We start from the raw sequence: 13159 nt of genomic DNA, 5'->3' as shown, positions 1-13159 counted from the left end.
AGTTTAAAGGGAAAAATGGGAGAAACCTCAGGGAGAGCAACAGAGGAGGGATCCCTCTCCCAGGACGGACAGACGTGCAATAGATGCCGTGTGTAAATTGAAAAGATAATACATTTGCAACATAGGTAGTCCAAATGTTTGGAAATGCATGTCTGTATAATAGGAAGATGAATCCACGAGGATATCCATCCAGGACTTATGATCGAGGACCACAGCCACGACTCAAGATCCAGGGCTCGCTATGCAGGACACAGGAGCGCAGGATCATCCATGTCTCCGGATCCCGGCGTATATAGACACCAAAAAGAAAGAAATGTGGGGAAGCTGGGTTAATCTGAACATGAGTACACAGGTATAGACAGAGAGAAGGAAGAAGTAAGATGTCCCCCGACAAACTAAGCCTATATCAGCAAAACTAGGGGCTGAATCTAATCAGCCCTAACTATAAGCTTTATCAAAAAGGAAGGTCTTAAGCGCACTCTTAAAAACGGATAGGGTGTCTGCCGCCCGAACACAAACTGGAAGCTGATTCCACAAATGTGGAGCTTGATAAGAAAAGGCTCTGGCTCCCATTGTACTTTTAGAGACTCTAGGAACAACCAACAACCCTGCATTCTTGGAACGCAATGCCCTAGTAGGACAGTAGGGTATAATGAGTTCTTTAAGGTAAGATGGCGCCTGCCCATTAAGGGCTTTGTAGGCGAGAAGAAGAATTTTAAATTCTATCCTGTGTTCTATAGGGAGCCAGTGTAAGGCAGCCAGAACAGGAGTAATGTGGTCCCTTTTCCTAACTCTGGTTAGTACACGAGCTGCAGCATTTTGAATCAGCTGAAGCGACTTGACTGACTTCTTGGTACACCCTGATACTAAGGAGTTACAATAATCCAGCCTTGAAGTAACAAATGCATGGACTAGTTTCTCTGCATCGTTTTGAGGCAAGATATGCCTGATTTTTGCAATGTTACGTAGATGGAAGTAGGCGGACCTTGAAATTGATTTTATGTGGGCGTTAAAGGATAAATCCTGATCAAATATAACACCAAGATTCAGGCAGCTCATGAACAATAACTGTGTTACAGGGACCCCAAGAGGTCATATTTAATAGTGCATCAGCTGAGAAAAGTAACCGCTGCTATGCTTTATGAATAACCCTCCATAATCACAGCACCTGCATATTAATAGAGCAGGACTGATCCCACTGACCCATATTTCCAGCAGAGCCCTCAGTGGGGAAGATGCTTAGAGAAGCTTATGAGAGGAGAGGGGCATCAACAAAGGCTCCTCTGTCGCTACAGTGATGTCATCTGACTTGACCTCTTCCCTCTGGCTCTCGTTATTACTCTGCCATTCAAATTCAATCAGCAAGGCATATTGTAGCAACTGGTTTTTAAATTCTGAGAGGTATGTTAATATTGTGTCTGCATTGTTTGAAAAGAGGTAGAAGTAGGTTGTTGTCGAAGTGCTATTTTATGTTTGTTACTGTGCATTTTCTGATATGTCTATTGTGCTTTCACCTAGGGAAACTCAACAGATTTTACGCAACAAGTTCAGTTTACCTGTAACAAGGAGGCTCCAAGCTTTCCAACCCTGTTGCATTGCATTATGGGAAGAGTAATATGCAGTGTTTTTAAGTGTTGACACTGGACTAAAAGTGAGGGTATCTCAGACTCTGCTACTTCAATTTCTTTTTTTTACCATTAAAGTAAAGTTACCATTACCATTAAATAACATTAAGATTCAATTGGCAAGGTCTAACATTTTTCAATGTGCTGTTAGAGCTCAATCAAGATTCATATTTCATGTGATTAATGCTTAAGGAGTGCATGATAACTAGTTAGCAGTCAACTCAAACGAATGTGAATGGATACATTATTCAATCATTCAGCTTTCACCACTCTAAGTCATATGACTGACCAAACCTACAGAAAGTAGTCCTGGATCACTACTGTATGTGTTCTATGAGAAATGTTCAAAATATTATGTACTTTAGAGGGATATCCTAACAATATTTTCCTTGTTTGCTATAGAAGGCTTACCATTTGCAATGTTCAGTTAGTAAGCCACTAGGACTTATTTGCTTTTGCACATCCCATGATACTCATAAAAGTCTAGACAATAATCCATTGAACATCATTTATTTTAATTTAAGTATGTGTTGTTTTTGAAAGAGCCCAACAGCATTTCTGCTCCATTTTAAACGACTGCCAAAAACACAAACTGTAGAATTAATTGGGCAGAGCGCCGGTCTCCAGAGGCTGGACAGGAAGTGCTGGGTGCACCAGAGGTCAGAAGAAACTGGCTCCGATCATTGTGGGCGTATCTCCAGAAGGCAGGGAGAGGGAAGGGAACGAAATGGGAAATGCAGAGGAGGGAGGAGCGAGGTTCAGGCAGGACAGCAGGGAAAAGACAGAGTGAGAGAGAAGGGTTGGGGGTGTAGGTGGTGGAAGTGTTTTGTGCATTGTGTGAAATGTGATCATGTCCTGGAGCCGCTCAGACAGCTGGGAAGTTCCCCTGCCCCTGGCTTCCAGCTGGGAACACTGAGGAGACACCAGGGCTGCAGACCATTCACTTTGCTGATTAACCCTTCATCTGCTGTGCAGGGGCAAAGAACGACACTCACACGACGTGGAACTTAAGTCACATTTTATTGATTTTTGGCCAGTATGACTACCTTTACACAGATATCCTCCCTCGCTTCTAGAAAACAAACAAAACACTTTCATAGGATTATTTCAGCAGTAATACATCAGACTTAACTTGTCTTCTCCTTTTTGTTTCTCCACATTTCTTTTTTTTGTTTATCACCCTGATGAAGTTTACATGTTTGTTTTCAATCCTGTGTAAAGGTCCCATGACTGGGAAACATGCATATGGCATTGCGCTGTAATCAATATGCCACTATTCATAATGCACATTATTGATAAGGATACAGTACTGCATGACAATTCAAATAAATACCAACATACAGGTGAAGTCGTTATTTCATATAAAGATATCAAACTCTCATTATGGATCAATACTGAAACACAATATGACAATATAAAGTTTGCACAGCTAATTGTATTATCACAATGCTATCGCTTCCAGCAAACAGAAAACTTTCTCCTTTTTTTCAAATGTAAAAACATTGTTAGAATTGCACTTTAATTTCCTAGCTTATCTTCCGTATTGGTAACTTTAATGCCTCAACAAGCAAGCATTGGCTGTAATGGCACTATTCAAGCTTGTTGATGCTTATTTTGTTTTCTGTTTCCTGAAAACATAATAAGATGAAGTAAAAAAAGATTCAAGAGTAAAAAATATAACAAACAAAAACTGAAATTGGACAAAAAGAATGAGAAAATGCGCTCTCTGCACATTTGTCTACAATACTATTGATATCACATGACCTTCACCAATCTACCCGGACACATTACAGATGCTTTGAGCATTTTGTTCAATAACAGGAGGCCAAAGGGATTTCATTTGGTTCCCAAAGTTAGATAAAAAACAACCTTTTCTTAATAATACCCCTGAATTAGTTTGAGTGGGATCACTGACCTGCAGAATTCAATACAATTTCAGTTTTATTGAGCGAATTCCCAAACTATCATCTCACCCATGCAGACGGGGGAATTCCCTTTGCACTTATTGCTGCTCACAGGCATTTTGAACCCAAAGTCCTCACCTATAAAAAAAAGTAAACATCAAATACTAGTCTAAGATTCTCCCTTGAAACGATGAAAGGCACTACTGGTCAGAAACAAAGAACTAAACGAACCAAAAACAAAACCCCGGCGCTCGCTTGGAGAGCCATGGCCAGCTTCACCTTTATCAGTTTGTCTCCTCCGAGTCTTGATTCTTTTCAACCTAAACGGTGTACCAAGATTTGGCACGATAAACGAAGAGAGAATGAAACAATTCCAATTTGGAATTTAATTTTTGCACTTTTGCAGAGAATTCTGAGAGTCAGTGATCCCGGTTCAGTGGAACGCCCTCGGTAAGAAGAGAGGAAAAGCATATCATACCACTCAAATGTTTCCGAAAACACAACTTACCTATTCGAGTCAGAGCGTTGTCAAGTTTCATTGTGTCATTTTGAACTATTCCTAGGAATAATAAATACATGAAAAAACCCCAGAATTTGCATCACCCTGGATTTTTTGTATAGAACATGGCAGTGGAACAACCACAAAAGAAAACCAACAGCATAACATATGACGTAACAAAGCAATTAAAACATGGTTATTTGATGGATAAAATCTTGAGGTTAAAGTCATAATAGTAGGTCTGTGGTTTGTGGAGCATTTACTTGAGTAAATAGTTTCCGTTATTTAAGTTTAGATGATTCAGGAGGTCGTATAATCCTAGAGTATTATACCGTATACTGAATAACTCACAAACCATAGAACTACCACGCTTTCTCCTATAGGTTCATTATAGTCTGTTATAATCCTATATAATAAAAGTGCACAGATTGAAAAAAAAAACATGACTTAAAACAAAACAAAAGATGAAACCAGACCAAACAGTTGATTCACATGGAGAAACAACCCCATGCTTCTCATTGGAGGGTTTGATACAACTCTGATCAGAATTCAATGTGTTCATTGGACCTGTGAGAAATTGGCTTCCAGCAGCAGCAGCATGCAAAGTGTCTTTCTAATAGCCATCAAGGCAATAAGAAGGAAGTGTCAGTTTATTCGACTATAAATCAGTGTTTTCATTGAGTTTTTGTTTTGTCCTCCAAGTCCAAATGGCCTATTTGTGAGAATGGACCTTGTGTTGGAACTTCATCATCCGCACGGAACTACTGTAATTACTGCAAAATGAAGCAAAGAACAGATGATCGGCATTAGCATTATCCGTCAATTTAGAGTGACGGTTAACAGAGCAGCTGAGTCCACACGGACAAAGCAGGCGGCGGTTTGAGTTAGTCAAAGCAACAGAAGCCATGTTAGAAACTCTGAGGCAGCCGATGTTCTGCCAGGAGCATTAATATGTTTACGAGGAGCTGATGTGAAAGCACAGTTGCCAAAAGTTCTCCTGCAGTTGCGGTTAGAAAGCCAATGACTCACAAGTACCAAAGCCTTTGTTCACAGGACAGAGTTAAAGCCATATCCAACCACCCAGGTCTGAGGACATGGGATCTTTCTCATATAACATGCAAGTGAATGAGCAATGGGTTAAGTTGCTGACATGCAGGCTATCTATGAATCAGAGATGTATGCATCATGTGTTCAAACTTAAAGGGTGACTTGGAAGGAGCCTGCACGCAGAGGTAGGAGATGCTTTTTAGGGTGCGTGTTGTTATGACACCAGATAAGCCAGACATTGATTTCAAACTAGACGGAGCAATAGGGTTACTATTTAATATAAGTAGGGGAGGTTCTAGTCACAAATACATCCTGGGGTCTACCTACTGCTCAGTGATCACACAGAGCCTATACAAAGGAGAGTAAGGGTCTCAACTAATTTGAATCAATGTCCTCTGGTCCATTGAGCGACCAGTTTTAGTTTCTTTGTGTTCCTCCAAAAAAAGAAGAAGGAGTTTCTCCCTCAGGAAAGTCCTGGATTCATTTCCCCCCGTTTGAGAGTCAGCTCTCAGCCAAATATCTGGCTTTCTTCACCAGCATGTTTGGTTTTCTTATCTCCTCTCTCAGGAGCTGGTTTACAACACGAGTAGTTCTCCCTCCTCTACTCTTCAAACCTTTTTCTCTGTCAGCGCAAACTGATAGAAAGCATATATCACACTTGTAAGTTAAGTGAATCTCAAACTTAAGAGTGATTGACCTCTAAGGAGGTGTAGACGATAGCCTTGTCTCCATGCTGTGTGCTTACGGATGCACACTCAAGCAGGGTTGACCGCTGGCATTGTTCCTTTTTCATTATTCCAGGAATAACGAAGCTCCCTCTCTTTATATCCGAGAGGAAGGAATACTGTAGTTGGATCCTGCAAGATTATAACCTGAACATGATCATATTAAGAATATAGACTTTTAAATATATATAGCATAGTAATAGAAAACGCATAATTTGATCAATCTTGCAGGATTTGCTCAAATCAACCCTGCTTTTAGCATCATCAAGCTAATGGGCCTAATGATCCACAAGCAGTACATGGTTATATCAAACACAAGCCCCACTTATTGTTGTTCCTATTTGCGTAATGCTAGCTTGCAAAGAGTTAAAGCTATTGTAGATACAAAAACTTTCTGTCTTCATACATCACAAAACAATAAAAAAGTAATGCGTGACCCTCCATTCGCAAAGGTTAAAAACCTAATACACACAAGGGCCCTTCACGTAAACGCTATATACACACAGGCAACTATCGGAAACACAACGTATGTGAGGACGTTACCTGATAAAAATATTTTAAATCCTCATTTTAGCTAAAGGGTGAGTGGTGATGGTGGGGAGCAAGCTGCTGGCAATCTAAAAGAGAGAGGGTTGATATGGCGACCGAGTGACAAGACACTGATTAGAGACGTGAGGAGAGGGTTTTTAGCCACTTAATTTTTCAGAAATAATTTAAGAGCTCAGAGCGATCTCCCAAAAATCGGAGACAGAGGATGGGGGGTAGATGGGAAGGAACAAAGTCCCCTGAAGTAGAGACAGAAGGACAGGGCTTTACATCAACAGATATAATATATCAAGTGTTTGGGTCGACAGGCACTTTTGCCGAGTGGTCGGTTGGTTTCGTTTGCAGATTTATTGTGCACATGTGGGTGCCTTTTTGATTTGTGCTCTTCTAGGATTTACTCTTCTTTGATTCAAACTATATTGTATCTCTGTTCACAGCAATCATTTGATCCTTTTTAACAGAAGTAGGAACTTGAGGCACCAATGCTGAAATGCACCTCATTTGGGTGGTTGAGATCGATTTGTCAAAAGTTCTTTCTCTCTTTTGATAGGTCTCTGAAAGAATCCATCGCAACGTAATGGATCACATTGAATAGTCCTCCTGGACTGTATTCCACCAGACACAAAGTAAGTCCTATTTTACAATGTAGAGCCCTGCAGGACATGGGTTCGTCTTGTACCACACACCTGACGACAGAAAAACAGTTAAAAAGCTCATAAGCATTTTTAGCTGCAAAGCCATGCGTTTCTAATGACCCTATTGTATTGGTGTGCTAGAATCACAGCTTGAATATTATCCGGAAATAAACACCTGCGGTCATAGGTGCTCCTTTTTTGCCCAAACCTTTCCATTATAAAACCAGTAGCAATCCCACTTTTGAGTTTTTGAATCTCTGTTTAGAATCACACTGTGCTCCCCTAGCAAGAAAGCAGAGGGAGATTGCATATTTGAGTTTTTTTCTCTTCAAACTCCTTTTGTGTCAAGTTTCTTTTTCTCAAAGAGTGACCTGATTATACAGTGGGCTGCTGGTCAGAGGTCAGTCCTGGGGGACCAGGACGGAGAGGCAGGAGAGAGGAGGGGGCTTTTATCAAAGGAGCACCCTTGCCAACAGACACGGGACGGTCATATTGACATCTTCTTTACAAGTCCCCGCCCCCACAATGTGTTGCTGTTACCAGGCATTACACTCAGGGGGCGTGAACGAACGAGCACAAAAGCCACCACCTTTTACATCATACGTACAGCACTATGACAGCGGAAAGAATGGACACTCCATTATACCCACAAATCCCCCATTATAACCGGGGCCCTATAATCCACATGCCATATATGTCTACTGCAGTCCAAACGTCTAGTGCACACTGTACATACATCAGCATTCCCATAAGCGTTTACACTAGCACACACGAGCAGCCGGTTAGTCACACAGCAGTCCCTAGAGGAGCGCAGGCTGGCCAGGGAGCTAAGCGAGCAAGTGGGGCTCTTTAACACTAAGGCAGGGAGGGTTTCGGCCGTGGGCCCCCTCCCCTCTGTACACAGCAGTCCTTGCAGACTTCTCAACCGCCTCAGTCACAGTAGATCTTGTACTTCTCGCTGCAGAAGACTGAAGGGCCTCCCATAATGCCGTTGGGCATAGCATTGTTGAGCTCTGGACGGCCGGAGCCAGAGCAGGTGAGACTCTGACTTACATGGGGGGTGAGGGGGGTGGCGCTGGTGGCCTTGCTGCGGGCCTTAGCCCGGCTGGAGCTCCCCCCCCGGCGGGTATGCTCGTGATCGAACTCCAGGTCTTCCAGGCGCTGTGTCAGGGCCAGTTTCTGCTGGATAGCCATCCGCAGCAGGGAGTTGAGGGTCTTCTTCTCATCCTCTGCTGCAGCCAGCTGCCTCTGCATCGCGTCCAGCTGGGTGACATACTCGTCACAACTGCAAGAGAGACAGAGAGAGGGAAAACTGTAAGGTCAGGTATGTCATTTGGACCTGGAACTGAAAACAACAGCATGTTTTTACACCATCAATACTTTCCGTGTCCTACCACAAGATGGCAGTGTATGTTCCAAAAATACCAAAGAGCCTTTTCCTCAATGGTGCAAGAGATTAGTTGGCTTTTAGTTTAGTTGAATTTACTTAAAGCTATTGGAAAACTGCACACATGATTTGTATACCTCAGCTGCATGTTTTAGATACCAACAATAATGAAGACAAAAAACAACTGGAAGAGTGACCTTTCCTCTAGTGACAGTGTTATTTCCATCACCAGGTGGAGCCACTGATCCACACAGTGCAGATCTGATGAGACAAGCTAGGCTCTTGCATTATGATTCATGATTTCACCCCTTTCTTTCCCCTCCGCTGGATTTCACCAGCTAAGATGTTCTCAGCTCAGTTTGAGTCATTTCAGCTGATATATTATAAGTCACAGTACCAACCTCTCGCGGTCCAAAGCTGCCATCTCTTAATGTTTTAAACAGACCACTGCAACATGGTTCACTTCACCCTGCCCACCCTGTATAATTACTCACAGCTTTTCTGAACAATATGAGTAGCTTATGTGCAGAAGTTAAGAATAGAACACATAAACAAAGGATGAAAGCATTAACACCTAGCAGTCAGTAAGGAAATCCTTTCGACGTCACCTGATTAACAGGCTGAGGGAGGAGTCAGAGAAAGAAGAAAAATGAAGATGGGAATGAGAGGAATACGGTTCATTGCTCTGAGCGATAGCTGTTCACAACCGATGTCCACTTTTCCAGCTGAAGTGAGACTGTATCAGTTCTATCTATCTCTTCCACCTCCCATCTCTGTGCAAAATAGCACAATATATGATAACTGCCCCCTACTGGAAAATATCAGTGAGTGCTGCACTGCGGCATGAGCACCTGTCCTCCAGTGACCGTATGCGGGTCTGCATGTGTGTCTGGACAGGTATAGAAAGTGGGTCATCTAAAGGGATTTAAAGGTGGGGGGGGGTGATATCTCCACTCTCCATCTGCTGTCGTGCCCATCTTTTCTCATTCACTAAACCCTCTTCCCCTTTCCATTACCCTGCTCTCTCTCATTCAGCTCTCTTTCAATCACGTCCTCTCTCCTGGCTCTTATCTCGCCTCTCCAGCCTTTTCTCTCTCTGTCGCTAACTTGCTACTGTCTCCATCTGTTTGCCTGAGTCAGTCACTTCTCAACATTCCTACTTTCTGGGTTGTGACACACCTCAAAAAAAGGGAGAGTTTTTTTTATATTGGCAAGCAGCACCTTATCCACCAACAATACCACATTATGGCAACTTTTTGGTGTGGTATTTACTTTATTTGGAAACGGTATTTACTTTATTTGGAAACGCCCCAACCTGTGCGGTTGGGGCGACTTCATGAAGTCTTTTATATTTCGAAAAACCACAAAAACGCAGAAATCGTTCGTAATGTGAATTGTGTAATGTATTTGTGAAGTTATAACTGTCATTCTCTCAGTAGGCAAATGAGATCTTATGTCATGGTTTGGTTAGTGGCTGCTTGAACTTCGGCACTGTAAACAGAATCCAACTTAGATGTTTCGTTATGTTGAAACACAGAATATTTTGTCAGATCTTGACCCTTTTCAAACCAAAATAAACTTGTTTTTGAATATTCTCTAGAGTCAATTGTGATTTTGTCCCCCTTGAAACTGCACTTGCAAATTATTTTCTTGTTCTAAGAAAAACAAGTCTTGAAAGCAAAATCCGAGACCATAAAAACAACAACAACCGCAGCTGTTTTGCCTGTGTGTGGTGCTGCACGTGGATGTGTGTCACATGAACTCTGACCCTGCCAGACCCTCATACAACATGAACCATACCCTCCCCTCTTGTGTATGCAGTTTGATTCCCTGCGGGACACACACCCAGACAAAGGGGATCAGCGCTGCTTCATTAAACCCAGTATGAGATGGGGGGGCGACCCGGGAGGCAGGGGGTGGGGGGGCCGGTGCGCCTTCAGACGGCTGAGCCACTGTTGCATGGGGGGGCGAGAGGGTGTGCATTTTTCCCGGGAAAAAACAGAGACGTCTATTCTGGAAACTGGAGGGATACAAAGGGATCCTTTTTGGCCTGCTGATGGGATCTGGTGGCACAATGGCTGATGTGGGTCGGGAGGCGACTACTGGCCTTTTGATGATGAACAATCATCATATTCACACCACCGACAAACGGGCACTTTATCTGAGTTTTGCTGTGATTATTTACACTAGCTAATGCCCTTTATGGCTGCATATGGAAGCCTCAACTATTGCAACATTCATGTGGAGTGCTACACGATGGATATCAATCAATAATGCCTCCAAAGAAACACACATACAAACTACCTCATCAGCTGCTGTCTGGAGCTTGATTGGTCACGGTGGGATGGATATCATAGACAGAGCAGAGAGGAGGAGGCAAGAGCAGAATGAAAGAGAGAATAATGGATAGGGAACTAACAACAGAACAGCAAGATGATTGAGTAAGCTTGAGGGGTAAGTGTGACTTTGGGCCAATGATTTGACTGCAGTATGAGCAGGAGCTGAGAGCATGTCCAGGCATGTCTTAGGAATGTTAGTGTTCACATGACCCCAGAGACGGCAGCTGAAGAGGCACGCACATAAAGAAACACAGAGAGAAGCACGTAGAGACGAACAACACCCAACCATGTCTCCTGCTGAACAAAATACACTTTAAAAATCTCAAGTAACTGATCAAAGAGAGGCGCAGAATGCAGCACGAGATCACACAAAGGATCCAACAGAAACCTACACATTCCTTCAATTCCACTCCACTTTTCTTCGTCAAAGACCACACATTTGTATCTGAGAGTTTTCCACATCTTAGAAATCCACCTTTCCAGACTTTGTGTGATTACCATGAAAACAAGACTGTCAAACTAGGCTTCTGTCGTGGGCTTTAACTTAAGCCCCGCCCCTCTCCTCCCTTTCTTTTCCAGATGACTAGAGGACCGGTTGTTTTGCATTGAGGAAGGACGGGAATACAAAAGGGGGGAGTGTGGGAAACCTTGCTCAGGCGAGTCCCCCAGCCTCTCAATGAGTCCCCTGACCCAGCACTGTGCCGTGTAGGACATCATTTACATACCAATATGTGAATCACATAAACAGATCAAATGTAATTCATCTATAGGCAAAAAACAGTGACAGGCTACGTGGATACGAGCCTCAAGATCATCATCATCAGGGGAGGGGGGTCTTAATTGTGCAAAAGGAGGAAAACATGTGCATTAATGCAGACACTAAACAGTAAGCTCCAATGTGTTGTTATCATCTTAAGCCCCTCCAGCAAGAGGCTTAAAGACACAGACACCTAGCAAAGACTCGACTACTTCAAAGCAAATATGATCTCACACCCTCTCAACAATGAAACCAATGAAAAGTGATACAACTCTAGGGGGATCCTAGAGGGTAAAAATGATGTGATTAGTAGGAGCAAGATCTGGTTTCCTCTTAGTCCTGGTTGCCAGCACTCACTCTCATGTATGCAGACAGAGAGGTTTTCCTCCTGCTACTAATTGATTAGACACTGCAGGTATATGGATATGCCTCTGCAAGCACACTTCAGGGAGAGGTATTAAACTACTCTATGGGTAGGATGAAGTCCTAAATGCAAAAGGTAAGACTGTATCAGCATCTTAGCCGGGTATATACGGGAGAAGTGTATTAAAAACATTCACGCCCACTCCCACACACAAACAACAAGCAGTGTGAAAGCGCAGTGTTGAGGGGTGAATGTGTAATCCAGACCAAGATGAGGTGGGATTATGCACAGAACCTTTGACCGACTTCTCTGAGGAATCAGGAAAAGATTAGTGAGTGTGTCAACCCATCTAATACTCACACTGTTCAAAACAATAATTAAGTGACATATTTAAATGATACCGAGATTAAATACCTTCTGTGCTCTTTAATCAGTATCAATGCTAATACTACTTCCTGACTGATTCTCCAAAACAAAGAAACAATATAAACACGTCACTTTACAATAATACCATACAGCCAACATATGGTAAACATGGCTTACATTGTGATGGTAATCTTTAATCTAATATTTCGTGTACTAGGATCGTGTAGTGCATGTGTATTAATTATACAATGCCATCTTGTCTGATGCGTCGGATATGAGCCTTGGAAGGCAAGGTGACTGAAACATGTTTTTCCGTGACGTCCATTGAGCAGACATGTTTCTTACCGTGTGGCGAACATGGCTCGGAGAGAGGAAAAGGTGGCAGCGTCCTCCTTCAGGGCTTTGAGCTCATTCCTCAGTTTCATCATGGTCTCGGTTACCATCGCCTTTTCGTTCTCATACTTGCTCTTCAGATTGGCCAGAGCCACTTCAGCTGTCTGTGGGTGGAGGAGAAGAACAAAGCGTCAGAGCAGCTGGAAGGCGTTGGTGTTGTGTTTCCTGTCTATAGAATTCTGTTAATATGGACCATATTACCTATTACTTTCCAGCAGCCTTTAGTTGTTATTGTTAGCTGCTGGTTTAAACCCATAGGTGTGTGGTTTATGAGGGGCGTTCATGTGTGTGTTCTAATGGTTACTGAGTAACCACACACATACTTTCAAAGGGCTACCAAAGCAACTGCATACACACTGTGTGTCTGCGTTGTTGTTAGGGGGGGTGCTCTCCAATCTTAACCACATATTCTCTGAGCAGCTGACAACATTGCTGCCGTCTCCATCAATGTTTGTTATAGATCTCGTCTGCATCGCATTTGCTGCAACAGCTGAGTAGACCTGAATTAGCTGGCCCCCTCTTCTGTCTTTCAATGAAAACTGACACATGTTTGGGAGTGATACATCCTTAGT

General features: G+C 42.8%; 1 protein-coding gene across 3 annotated transcripts in view; it reads right to left on the bottom strand.

Moving 5' to 3' along the window:
• Positions 1-2626: 2626 nt before the first annotated feature.
• Positions 2627-13159, bottom strand: part of LOC117543119 (protein bicaudal D homolog 2-like) — a 48209-nt gene continuing 37676 nt past the window's right edge. For 2 of the 3 annotated variants that reach the window (XM_034211198.1, XM_034211200.1), the window contains 2 exons: positions 12540-12691; positions 2627-8266 (listed from right to left, as the gene is read on the bottom strand). In XM_034211198.1, coding sequence (XP_034067089.1) covers positions 7912-8266; positions 12540-12691 — 507 coding nt within the window. In that variant the 3' untranslated portion in view covers positions 2627-7911. The remainder of the gene's footprint in view (positions 8267-12539; positions 12692-13159) is intronic. The other variant, XM_034211199.1, reaches the window with a different exon arrangement.

Source organism: Gymnodraco acuticeps, unplaced genomic scaffold (genome assembly GCF_902827175.1).
Source record: "Gymnodraco acuticeps unplaced genomic scaffold, fGymAcu1.1, whole genome shotgun sequence".
In the NCBI taxonomy this organism is placed as follows: Eukaryota; Metazoa; Chordata; class Actinopteri; order Perciformes; family Bathydraconidae; genus Gymnodraco; species Gymnodraco acuticeps.
This window is presented reverse-complemented; position numbering and strand designations above follow the sequence as displayed.